This window comes from Malaya genurostris, chromosome 1, assembly GCF_030247185.1.
Source record: "Malaya genurostris strain Urasoe2022 chromosome 1, Malgen_1.1, whole genome shotgun sequence".
Classification (NCBI taxonomy): Eukaryota; Metazoa; Arthropoda; class Insecta; order Diptera; family Culicidae; genus Malaya; species Malaya genurostris.
In genome coordinates this window covers 128275592-128289919 of record NC_080570.1, presented here as the reverse complement: position 1 = coordinate 128289919, position 14328 = coordinate 128275592, and the positions used below count along the sequence as shown (strand labels likewise).

At 37.4% G+C, this 14328-nt stretch overlaps 1 protein-coding gene across 1 annotated transcript in view; it reads left to right on the top strand.

The window, feature by feature from the left end:
• LOC131425740 (TATA-box-binding protein) overlaps positions 1-14328 on the top strand; it is a 50915-nt gene that overhangs the window by 29044 nt on the left and 7543 nt on the right. Inside the window, exons 2-3 of the mRNA XM_058587849.1 lie at positions 5076-6580; positions 6658-6910. Of these exons, the coding sequence (XP_058443832.1) occupies positions 5486-6580; positions 6658-6910 (1348 nt within the window). The 5' untranslated portion in view covers positions 5076-5485. The remainder of the gene's footprint in view (positions 1-5075; positions 6581-6657; positions 6911-14328) is intronic.

Genomic DNA, 14328 nt, shown 5'->3' with positions numbered 1-14328 from the left:
TGAGATATTCCGACGATGGTATCATTTCCATAAAGTTATTTTTCGAGCGACACTCTGAAAAATCGATGTTTGGCTTTCTCAAATAGAAAAGCTATGCAATCACTGTGAAAACCGATTTTTGAACGAAGACCCGACGGACCGAGTGTCATATACCATTCGACTCAGTTCGTCGAGATCATAAAATGTATGTGTGTATGTGACAAATAATGCCATTTAATTTTCACAGAGATGGCTCAACCGATTTTCACAAACTTAGATTCAAACAAAAGGTCTTATGGTCCCAAAGCTTGCTATTGCATTTCATCTTATTTTGAAAGTTGGTAATATTTGCAAACCTATGAGAAAATACGCACTCAATTTCCTCGAAAATTTTCTTTACAGATTTTCACAAACTAAGATGCCAACAAAATGTCTTGAAATTCTTTGAAAAAGCCCCGAAAAGTTGATTCGGATTCGACTTCCGGTTCCAGTATTACAGTGCGATAATTGAAAAATTTTCAATTTCATGCGTATTTTTTCACAAGCGATGGCGAAACGAGGTTCCAATTTTGATAAACTTACTGGTAATTTCATCTAGTTGGCAGATCTAGTTAGTTAGTGGACATATAAACTACTAGTCCTACTACTTTCACTCATTGGCTTGAAAGATACATTGTAATTTCATCCAGATCTGACTTCCGGTTCCGAAATTATATAGTGATGAGTGTCAAAACTTTCAATCCGTCATATAAAATGACGATGCAAAACCTCTACGTGCTGGTACGGAAGAAGAAAACACCAAAGCCTTTCGAACGAAGCACACAACGTGCTTTGTTCAATTTCGTATAGCGTGTAGCGTTACCACATTTAAATCTATATATTCTGTATTGAGCATCTGTATATAAAAATGATCAAGCGCAACGAAATGAAAAAGTTATTAAATCAATTCTGAAAATGACAGCCACTTTTAGTTTAGAGGTAGGTAGCGTATTGTAATGTAACAGTTGCAAATCATTTCTTTTTACTATGTTATATTATGACCAAGGCCACACTCTTTACATCTTATCAAAACAAAATTTTAGAAATCAAAAAAATACGCAAAAATAATTTGCATGAAAAATTAATATATAAAAACCGGCATTAGCAAATGGAACCATTTTTAGTGTTTACCATCGTTGATATTCTCTTTTCGTGTCGATTCTTGCAATAATTTTCGCATTTCAAATGATTTATAACATATAAACCAACTCGCACCCTCTCATTCTGCTACTAAAGCAGAAGGCGATAGCATCCGGTCGTCGCCGTTCTATTGACAAAATGTCAAATGTCAAATAGACACACGGGGAACCATGACATAAGAACTTGTGAGCACTAAGTTATCTAACCTTTTGACGATCTTAAATTCTTCCGTTTCATTGCATCCAGTAACGATTCTTGCAATACTTCAAAAATACATAATTAGTGTTGAGTAATGGTGCTTCTTTACTGGTAATACAAGTAAATGGAAAATGATTAACTTCAGGAGATCGTCAAGTCGTTGAAATAGTGGATTACATTCGTTATTTGTGTTTATTATTTTATAGAAAATTCATCTCTTCCGATGATATATTCGCAAAAATGGCAAAAGCATTTGCAAAGCTGGGTTTCATAAAACGTAATACTGCTGATTTCAATGATTTCTACTCCCTGAAGGCTCTTCATTACGCTCTAGTTCGTAATATACTGGAATATGCAATACAAGTTTGGACCTCTTATTACGATATCCAAAGCTACAGATTTTAGCGTATCCAAAAATATTTCGTAAGATTCGCACTGAGCACATTTTTTTCATAAATACGTTTATTTCTTCAATTTACATAAGTTTATCTTCGCCGTAGCATCACTTTTACATAGAATTCTCATTCTAATATAATACTAATATAGTCACAGCGATTTGAGTTTAATAAAACATATTCCTCTTATTTTTTAAATATCATATTATTTGGACCAAACGATAAACTGTTATAAATTATAAAATAAGCTGAAATTTTTATACATTTTGTTGTTGATTTCATAACCTATTTCGAGTTTGTTTTTATCAGCACATCCTTTTTTTATTAAAAATTTTGCAATAGGATGAACTTCTGGACGCAGTAGGAGTCAGAACTAAGTCTCAAAAGGGTCAATTATTAAATTGAAACTTCAATCGTCTTTATTAAATTATAAAGAAGTTGCATGTAGGAAAGGTCACGCTAAGCAAGAATGTCTTGAACTGGGACATTGGATGGTCTAGCTTGGGTACGCAAAGAATTTATTAGAACTGAGCACATTTGCATGAATTAAAAGTTTGTTCTAAATATTTGATTTTTTTTAATAATGGTCATGTTCACATTTTTAAAAAAGTTATCAAAAATTCTTTTTTTTTAAATGCGTACAACAGGTTGGGAATAGCTGATCTAGATTAATGGTAATCTCAGTTCGTCAAAGATTGTGATTATTTATGACTAAACAAATCATAGGCCTTCAATAGAAGAGTTGCTAATTTTTCATGGAAGATTTCGACCGCGAACAACAATTGAAATGAGTATTTTAATATAAAGAATGAACAACACCAAAGTACTGTATCTTATTACCGATTAGGTTTTTTCAATTAGAACTTTGGGTAGTTTGCAATCGTTGCGAAGATAGAGTCGATAAAACAGCAGCGGCGTGAAATAATTTTGCGTACGCACCTTGAAAATCCGCCTCTCTCTCATCCTAGCATTGTCGGGAAGCTGGGAGTTTTAAAATCTATGGTATCTTGTGTTTTAGATCGAAAAAACAATCTTTTAACTGTTCATCGGAAGGAAAAAAGTTGCGAAAATTGATTTCCGTATAGTGAAAAGAATCGCAAGTGGGTATTTTAAGCATTCAAGAAGACAGCTCAAACAGTTCTGTAGCAGATGTGGCGAAATAACTGCTTTTGGGTAAAACTTTCGTGCAAGACGCACGAAAAAACCTGAAACTCCACACGTAAAAAGTTCAAATGGCACCGAATCGCAATGAAAATTACGTACGCGTAAGCTCAACACCCATATGTTGACAAAACCGCATTCGATTGCCCAGGTATGAAAGTTTTACAAAAAATACATGATTTGGCAATCAATTCGCTCATGTGGAAAGCTGAGTACTGAAATGCTTCTAAAAACGTTTATTTCTACGTCTAAGGTAACACAACGATCCTACGCTACGATTTAGCTGAGTTTTTAGATATTTTTTTTGTATTGGATCTCGTTGTCACCCTTTTTCTAGGGGGAGAGGAGCTTCCATTTTCCTCCTGCGAAGATTGAGGGGCAGTTTTGTTCGTGGTTCGTTTCGTCATCCATTGCCGTGGTATTGTTGTTGATTTCGTTGCTAGTTGCTGTAGATGCGCCTTGTTGTACATTGTTTTCAGTTGCTGGTTGGTTAGATGGTAAGCTGTTAATTACAGCTGGTGTACTTTGTTCTATAGGGAATACGTTGGATGGCTTCGTTGAAGGGGATGCTTCACTGTTGTTGGTGACTGTCACAGGTGTACTGGGGTTGCTTGGGGTTGGTGTGAAGGAAGCACCGTTGTCCTTTGGTATAGTTGTCTCCTTGTCCGGTTTATCACATGGCTTACCGTAGTGAACAGCTTTTTGGCAATATTGACATGTGGCCATCTGATTGTCATAGGTAACAAGTGATTTGCACGGGATTCTTGTATCCTGACCGAAAGTCACTTAGAAGGTATAGGTCTCCTCAAGCGCATGCGTAACAAACGTACGCCATTTAGAATACCGGGGAAAAAATTCTTCCACTTTTCTTTTTCGATAGAGAGAATCTCTCCGTATTGGGACATGGTTTTGCGAATATAGGGATCGATGACGCTTGAGGGAAGATCATGCACACGCACTTCTATAGCATTATCTTCCATATATACTGGAATGTTGTACTTAATGTTTTCGTGCTCCACATAGTGCACATTATTATTGTCTTTAGCGAATTGAATTGCATCCAACTCTTTATAGAACTGGATATAAACAACATTATTGGTCTTATTGCATTGAAGTAAATGCACACGTTTAATGTCAAGATGCATTTGCTCCTTAAGCAAACCTTCAAGTTCTCGTATCGAAGGTCGAATTTTGCACTGTCTGAAGTCAACAATAATTGTATTCTTTCGTACCGGCGGTAGCTTTTGTTCGTTTGGTTCACTCATTTCGAGATCGTTCTATTGTTCACTACACAATACTGTACTTGGTTTCTTCTGTCCCGAACGTAAGCGGTTTTGGTTTATCGAGTGACTTGGATGAGATGTGAGACCGAACTGAAATTATATCTTTGATTTTATTTCCTGCATGTTTGGAAATGAATGGGTTGAAGGGGTAATTTTCGTCGAATATTTTCTTGTAATGAAATTTAAGTTTCTCAATGTGGTTTTGCCTCAAGCTTTGAACAGGCTGGTGGATTACAGATTTGCATGCGACGAAGTGCCGTTTTCGACGGCTCGCCCCACGTCCCCGAGCCTGTCTGATATGTTAGCTAAATTGCAATTAGGCGAAATGGCATTATGCCAAATGACCATATACAGTTTTCTTGTTATATATAATTATGCCAAGTGACCACTATGCCAAACAACATTATGCCAAACGGCTTTATGCAAAACGTACCGGTCACTGTTTCGTTAGAAATCTCACCGAGGAGAAATAAATGTATATACAATACAATACAGTTGGCAAGGTTTATAAGGTTAATTGTTCTAATGCATCGAAAATTTATCCTAAAACCGCTTGATCCAACTTGGAATGGTTCTTGATGCCAATACGGTCATAACACCTTCGTAATTTTCCTGCATAGTATAAATCGAACTGAAGTCTGTTGACACGAATAGCCTCCACCTCGGAAAACAGTACCCCCGGACTTTGCTTTGTCGTACCATGAAAATACCACAATTAAAACGGCCATAAAAAGTGCTGATGGGCCATTTTTGAATCACCTGAAGAAGGAAAACTGCCAGAACAATCTCTGGCCACAGAAATATGTTAATAAAATAAAAAATTGTTCTACTTTCTATTCCTACTGAGAAACTAATTCCTTTCTTCTCTGTTCATTTTCAGAATTGCACGACAAAAGGAAGCTGACCCGATTTTCAGCTTCGAAAAGAACTGTGGCGAAGTTGCCAGATGCATTAAGAACAACACGTGGCTGAGACTTTATTTCCACTTTTTTTCGGATATATGATCAACGCGAAACGGCAGTAGTGCAAGTGATATGTGAAACAAAATATTGTGTGGACAAAGAAAAGGAAATCATTGCGACGCCATTGGAGTGTGTATGTGTATATCATCAAGCACTGCATCAGTGCGCGACGGTAGCATATCGTAGCGAATAGCGGTGATCGAAGAGAAGTGCTTCTTTTTTTAGTGAAGTAAGAATTGTGCTTGAGAAGTGCAAGATAGAATTAAGATCGACCAGAGAAGAGGGAAGGAACGAATAGAGGACTGCTCGCAAGAGCACCAAATCTTTTATGTATTGCAGTAACCAGAGTAGTATGGCTACTCTGTTACAGCAGAAAAGTTTTATGAAAAATTTGACCAATGGAGCAAACAACGTGGTCGTCGTAAATGGCACCGACGATAACCAGACGACGACAATGGTGGCAACGAGCGCTGCGATGGCCGCCGTCCCAGGATCTGCCTCCCGAATGTTGCTACCACATGAAACGTTGGTTTTGCCAACCACCCATCCACAGCCGCTGATTCATCAACAAACGACTGTGAATAACATATTCACCACCACACATTCTCCTGCCGCCTCCATTTCGAGTAATAGCTTTAACAGTCAGTTCATCAATCATCTCCAGAGCACTCATCATCTGTCAACACAGCAACTGTTTGGTACCAGCAGCAGTCAACGCATCGCGACAACTACAATACCCACCACTACCTTCCAGAGTCAGTACACAAATGCAGACGTCAATGCAATTTTTCGTCCGACCGCAGCATCCACCGCTAATAATACTAGTATCGTAACAATGCAATCCTACGCATCATCTCATCAACAACAACAGTTGCCACACTTAGCGATCAGCGCTAGTTCCTTAGTATATGTAAACGGGACCCAACAGAACTCGGTAATGGTACCAAAGGAGGAACCTAGTGAACAGCATCATCATTCTCAAACGCACCACTATCTACAACAGACTGTAACCGAGAGCCAGACTGCCAACACGATTACAACCACCGATGCCAGAACTACGGTGTCCGATGGTTGTGGAGGTCGTGATACCGGTACCATTATTGCCGGGACAGGAGAACAACTAGCAACTGCCACAGCGACTGACGCCCCGGACATTGCAACAGAAACTACCACCGACCATGTAGATGAGCAACAGCAGGAGCAGGAAGCGGAATCGGAAATCGATATTATAATCAATAATGTGGTGTGTTCGTTCAGTGTGCGCTGTCATCTGAGTTTGCGCGATATTGCGCTTAAAGGTTTCAACGTGGAATTCCGCAGGGAAAATGGAATGGTCACCATGAAACTACGACGTCCTTACACAACCGCCTCTATCTGGTCTTCAGGAAAGATAACCTGTACTGGTGCTACATCAGAGGATCAGGTAAGTCCAACGGTTGATTTTTTTTTAATTCGAACACAAACCTGTACTGACGACTCGTTCCTCTCTGTTGATCGTAGGCTAAAGTTGCAGCCAGACGTTACTCGCGTTGCCTTCAAAAACTAGGTTTTAATGTTAGATTTAGGAATTTTCGCATCGTCAATGTACTGGGGACGTGCAGCATGCCCTGGGGTATCATGATCGTGAACTTCTCCGAGAAGTACAAGAAGGATGCCAGCTACGAGCCGGAACTGCACCCGGGTGTTACCTATAAGCTAATGAATCCGAAAGCAACGCTGAAGATTTTCTCCACCGGCAGCATTACGGTGACGGGTGAGTAATGATTTTTTATTTCGGTTGTTGGATTTACAAGCCTTGGATTCTGGCTAACGATATATTGTAGAACCATTAATCCATGACGTCACCCGAATCATTATAATGATAACGTTATCTGTATCGTGCAATGAAAAACATTCCCAATTATCAACCAATTGGTTCCATCAATACGGTTTAGTGAACTTTGAATCCGTACTAGTTTACTATGTATCGATATGATTAGTCTAGCATGAATTTCACTGAAAATATCTTGACTCATTTCACAATCTCTGATCGAAGCAACGAGGTGCCATCATTGGATAGTACTTAAGACCTGCGTTTTAGAGTGTCAATGGCGACCAATACAGATGAATGTTGACGCTTCTTGTGTCACTCTAATGCGTCAAATTGGTCTGCCAGTTTTCTGGTTCAAAAAAAAAGACGCTATATACCGCGCAGCAAATGCAACGATAAATTATTTGCATCAGTAATTCCCTGGACATGCTGTGCCCAAAAATGGCGAAACGGACGCTATTTCGCTCGAGAGTCTATTGAAGATGATGGAATGAGCTCCCTATGGTTCATCGGAAAACGACAATTGTGCACATTTTAGGTAAAAATTGATGTCTTTAAAGTATTGCACAAATATCAAAGGGCTAAAGTAATTTCCTTGTGGAGATACACACAACTAGATAGGGATTGTTAAAGTAAGATTTAATCAAACGAAGCACATTGGAGCACATTATAAATAATATCACTGTGAAAGGATGTATTATTACGCCTGTTTTACTTCGTGTTTTGACGTATGTAATATTAATGGAATTCAATGGTATTTCGAATTAGTACTCTCATCGGAGCCAAGTATGTCTAATTTTAATTCAGCGTTGTCGTGGTTAATCCTACCGAAGGCAATTGAAAACTCCATATGTAAACGGCAACAAATTAAAGCTATTCCAAGCATCAGTTTGATTCAGGTGGCGCATCCTGCCTTAGTGGAATTACTTAGATTCAGTGCGTTTTTATGTAGACAAATGAAATTTGCAATAAAAATATTGCAAAATTTTATCTTTCAGAGGTTCACTTCAAGATGACCTTGTTAACCCGAATTGGCGGTTCAATGCATAGGGCGCTTGTCTCACAAGCCAGTTGTCATATGTACGAATCCCGACCCGGAATGATTTTTAGTGTTAGTAGGATTGTAGCAACAGCCATGCAGTGGTTCTTTACGCTATGAATTGACTGCGAAGTTCAAATTCCTCAAAAGAATTGTAATAGCAAGGCTTTGGATTTGTATTTCTTTCAGTAAAACTGCGTAGAACATACAAATGCGAAATTTTATACTCTTCTGGTATGTTATTTTAAAACAACACTGTGCATTTAAAGAATAAACAATGTTAGGATTCTGAGTCCCGAGAAAGCCGTTTTAAAGATTCATGAAATTATTTTTTCTGCATATGTCTATTGCAGATAACATTTACAAGTGTCAGGTTCCGTACTGACAACCTATCTCAAAACCATGAATCTCTTCACATTAAATTCTGTTGAGTTGTGGAAAAATATTCCTACGTAACTGCACACCGTACATGTATACTGTGTGCTGCCTGGAAAAATCTTTCTTTTATCAGAACTACCAGATGTATAAGCTTCAAATGATCGTACTTTTCAGCCTACATTTGTTAATTTTTTACAATGTAGCTTATTGTTGCGGATAATGTGTGCTGTATCCTAAGAAATCTGAACGAAAACGACCATAATATGGCACCAGGCAGAAAAAATGATACTTCTTCATGACAATTCAAAAAGTCTAAAAATGAGTTGAATCAAAAGAACCGATTTTTTGGCGAGAGATCCCCAAATTGACAGAAACATGGGTAAACTTTGTAGTTTGCATTGCCCAAAATACTATGGGGCGCCTTTTCAAAATTTACCCTGTACAAGAATGGGCAGAACTTTATCGCGAATATCTCTTGATGTACCTAACCCAACAACATATTTTTTTCTACAAGCTATCGAAAATATAATCAGGAATTTGTGATTAAATTTTCAACAGCGTCAGATAACCATAAATAACTGAAAAACAAAGTTTTCTAAAGCTTTTGGAAATAATTAGGAAAATTCATCACGCTTGCTTGCCTTTTTCGCACCGAGACGACGGTTTTAAGGTAGTAAAGCGCATATCAGTTCCGATTATCTCCTGAACGAGTATAAAAGGTAAACTTTAATTGAGAATCGTTTATTTCTTCTAGTGCTTCAGACGGAACTGGATGTCGAGGTGAGGTTATCCCACCAACATTAGTAAGAACAAACCAAGTATGAAGCGTGATACGTTCAGGTCGTGCTTTCATTTGGACTTCGATCGTCAGAAGCAACTGTCGCCAGTAATGAGAGCAAATCTTTTGCGTGGTACAAAACTTCAGACGCTCTGGTCGTGTTTTCATTTGGACTTCGGTCGCCAGGAGGAGCAGACGGCAATGAAAGCGCAGACGTTTTGCGTGGTACAAAACCTCAAACACACAGGCCGCAGAGCCAGTTTCCCTTCAAAGAAGATTGATTGCATCATCCTGTTGCTGTTCGTTTGCATTGAAGCAAAATACAACGAAAACTGAACAACAATGGGGAACGTTATGCAAAACCCTTCTAATGGCTCCAAATGTTATCTAAAGAACTATAAAGATTGCTTCTTTGCAAATCGGTAATTAAAACCATCAGTGTAGTGAAAATCTGGGATAATTTGATTAGTAATTGCACAAAAAATTTCCGCAGTGCAAAATTTGCAACAGTTTTTAATATCTTAGAGAATTGCATAATTTGGCCTTTCTGAATGCCAGAAATTAATCCCGTGCAGCCTTTTGAAAATTTCTTTCACTGAAATATTCAAGTCTAAAATGAAGTAATCGACATCAAAAAACTCGTCACTCTCCATCACGAACGCCTTCACAAAAGTTTTTTTGCAGATCCACCATTATTTTATTATAAATAACTATACTGATTAGCTTGTTATATTTAATTGTATGTCAGAATGTTTAATGTAACTAATCTGTACTTTAGTTTAGGTGTATCGTTTCTAGTAATGAAAAAGGGAAAAGCTTGCACAATTCACACAATCGATCAATTAATTGATATTCGGAAGTATAAAGAAAGAGTGTCAGTTTTAATCGTATTCACGACATCCAGTTATGTCTCTGACATTACAAACCCGTACTTTTTAGTTTCTTACCTAAAAAACTATGTTCTTTTCGAAACTTCACTTGGAACAATAAGTCCCAAGACTATGAAAAACGCATTTTTTCATTAGCAAACTCAACTTTATCCATTAAAATAATCACCTTCAAAAATAACACAATTAGTCCCGCGCTTCTTTAAAATTTTAATACATTTCTTAAATACAGATTTTTCTTTTGCCTCGAAGTAAAGTTTTTTTCAGTGAAACGAAATTTCCTCTTTGCAGCATTTTTTATGCCTGCTAATAATCGCTGGGGCCATAACCGGTGAATATGGTGGGTGCGGCAGCAAATTGAAGCCCAATTCATGCGCTGGAAATCAACGACACTTGGTCGTTTTTAGTCTACCGTGAGTAAACGCGGCACCAAGTTTGATAACAGCTTCCTTATAGACTTATGTTCCTTATGTTCATGCACATTAGTGTACACATTTACCACATAATGGAATGATGTCATACAAATACTGATCAAGCGGGAAAATTCCCCCTCCCTTTTTTGAATTAGAATACATGAAACTATAGTAATTTTGGGGTGCTGAGTCGATATCTGTAGAGAAACTTCGCTCAAAAATCAGTATTTTTTATTTAATTTGGAATTTCTAATCATGTTTTATTATTTGTGGATTTGCTTTAGCTCATTATGAAAATATTTATAGATTTTGATATTCTTGTTTTTGGCTCATCCATTCCCCAACAGTTACAAATGTTACAAAGATAATTGATTTCCTTAATAGTTTTCCCCACTGGCCCGAACGTAGATCGTCTAAGGAATGGGAAGGGATGTTAGTCCAACACTTGTTGTTACTAGAGGCCGTATATACTACTGCGCACTCCACAAGTGTCACGGGAGAAGGATATTTGTTAGTAAAAAATTCAGTATTGGTCGTATTCGCGCGCGACTCAGTATGTTCCGGTTTCAAGATGCTCGGATGCACCACTAAACTCACTGATTTCCCGAGTAAACGTTTCAACAATATCCTATACTGAAGTCCCGGAAAGTCTTGATTCACAGCTCTTATTCGAGTAAAATGAAGAAAGATTTGCAATACTATCGCGTAACGAATAAAAACTTACCTATTTTTTATAAATGAAATTACGTGTTACAAAATAAACGAGTGAATAGGATTCATTCATTCATTGCATTGACATATTCTAAACAGTTGTTATAAAATCATTATTTATTATTCATTATTCTTTATTATTTCCGCTTTATTATTTTAATTACTTATTAATTGGTTATATTGGTTGATCTGGGCAGCCGGCTACCGAGAAAAATCTTAATTTATTGTTTGAAATATGATTATCAAGTGTTTTTTACTACGTGTTCAAAATATCGATATATGTTATCTCTGTTATTAACTTTGTAATATCAACGGATTTGCGCAATAGTTTTAGATTATTTATTTTTTTTTATCATTCAATTTATAATCCTGACAGACAATCAATAATATGGAAGAAGAAAACATTCCAAATAAAACTTTTTTTCGAAGTTAGACGGAAATTGGCAGGTTGAATGAAGAGATAATTTAGTAAAATAGAGTAATCAGTAATGAAACATTGAAAATATCTGATAACTGAAAGGAAAAAGAAACTCCTGCAATTGTCGCCTTTTACGACATGGAAGCAGGAACCCAGTGGATCTATTCTTGGTTCATTTTTTTCCGCCGGATTCCACACGGCATCTAGGCTGGTACTGTCCGGAGAGAGCTAATAGGTACTATCAATCTCCTAGTGGACCCCAGCCCATCTTTCGTGTTTTTAACGAATCTTGTCGATAAATTTCTTCTTGTGCATTGGACGGAACTGAACGTCTTGGTGAGGACCTTCCACAAACAGCATCGAAGACTGACGATCTGCGTGGTGGAAAGTCTCAAACGCTCAGATCGTTCTCTCATTTGCAATTTGGATGTCGTGGCAAGCAGTCGCCTTCAACCAGCATTAAAAGTTATGACTCTGGAAACTGAATCCTAATTCTGAATTCTGGAACCGGTTTCTCGACTAAATTTTGAAACTTTTTTAGATCTTTAGAGCAAATTCAGCAACTGCAAGATTCATATGGGTGGTCTATAATGTAAATGAAACTGAAACAAACGTATCACCAGCAATCCGTTTTAGTTTTATTAATTCGACCAGTTCTACTGTCAAATTTAAAACTGGTATACACTGCCGTTCTATTTTTTCTATATTTGAAACACAGATAAAACGCTGTTGGGGCTGCCAGTTTATTTTGTTATAATTTCTAGATTTAAATTTTAAAATTGACATAAATTATGCATCTAGAACTAGAACACTCCTGAATATGCCCTTAGTTTTTTGAAAGATTTTAGATCTTTAATTTATGTTCGAGATTCGAATCCAGATTTCAACTTTAGAATTCATGAACAAAATTCAAATGGATTCTGGAACAAAATTTCCGATCTGAGAGTTTTAGAACTGACTACTGAACCAGAACTTAATACCTGAATTCAGTTTCAGAATTGAATTCCTAAATTAAGTTTCAGAATTCATTTCCGTAATTTAGAACCTGCATTTTAGATTTTAGAGTTGAATTTAGTCTCTTTATTAAGGTTCTAAATAAAGGTCAAGTTTATTTATTTATTTATTGTAAAATCAACAGACACGATGTGGTCCTAATGATTAATTCTAATACTATGTAAGAATTGTTGTTGTTGCGGAGAGCTCGAGGACGAACATTGATGTTGATTTCACGGAGCAAAGTGGGGCAGTCGATTCTATCATTCAAAACGTCTGCTATCATTAAAGCACGCGATAGCTCCCGTCTTACTTGCAGTGTGTCTAGACCGATTAGCAATCCGCGACTTTCATAGCTCGGTAGTTGATGAGGATTGGTCCAAGGTAAACGGCGAAGAGCGAATCGAACGAATCTACGTTGAATCGACTCGATTCTATTAACGCCATCAAGGTAGTGAGGGTTCCAAACAACTGAACAATATTCCAGAGTAGAACGAACGAGTGAACAGTATAGGGATATTCCAAGCAGTAAACATCCGTATAATACTTAGCCATTCTCATCACGAATCCAAGGCAGCGAGAAGCTTTAGCCACAATGTAGTTGGTGTGTTGCCCGAATGTTAATTGCTCGTCAAGAAAAACGCCGAGGTCCTTGATGCACGTCGATCTATCAATCATGAATCGCTCAATAAAGTATTCGAATTTCAAAGGCACTTTTTTTCTCTTAAACCTAATGATCGAGCATTTTTCTGGATTAACGGTCATGTGATTCAATTTGCACCAATCCGAAAAGATTGCCAATTGTCGCTGAAGAAACGTCGCATCCTCTAAGGTGCGAATAACACGGTAGATCTTGAGGTCATCTGCAAAAGATATGCGCGGTCCTTCCAGAGAAAAATTAACGTCGTTAAAGTAAAGCAAGAAGATCAAAGGGCCGAGATGGCTCCCCTGCGGAAGTTGAGAATTCAGTTCCATAATTCTGAGCTTATGACCTAATTTCTTGATCTGGATTCCGAACCTGAATTTTGCAACTGAATGCTGAGATGGAATGCTGGATAAATACCACAAATCGATTTTTTGTAACCATTAAAAATTCCCAACGGATAATGCGCAGTTTATCTCTACTGAGTATCCAAATGAACAAAGAAAACTATTTGTTCCGTGTTATTTTATTGTTATAGTAGAATATGTTTTTCATCAATAATTCGTATTTTAGTATAGATGCACCGTTACAATTTTGGAAGTGAAGCAATAAATGTTGCAAAATTTGCACAATCTAGTTTGAAATAAGTATATCAGTTTTTTTCGTATTCACGTCTTCCAATTAGGTCTGTGGCAGAGTCACCTTTTTTCATCCAGAAGCTATAAATCAACACACGAAATTGTTCAGAATTTATTATTTTGAGAATATAAGACTAGCGTCACTTAAATCATTGTAACTCGTGGACATTAGAATGTAATGAAATTTTGACAAGTGTCTTTTGAAGGTTGGTACTTATGAAAAATATTGCGGAAATTTTGTTGGCAACGCCATCTATGTATCAGTCCCGGGAATTACAAATCCACTTGTGCCATACCAGGTTCTGTTTGTTTTCATATCGCAAGCAATGTTTACATCTGAAGACATTCATCGACCCGTTCCTCTCTCTCTCCCTCTCTCTCTCTCTCTCTCTCTCTCTCTCTCTCTCTCTCTCTTATTCGTGTGTGAGTTTTTTTTTATCTTTGATAGTTTGATTTGTGCTTC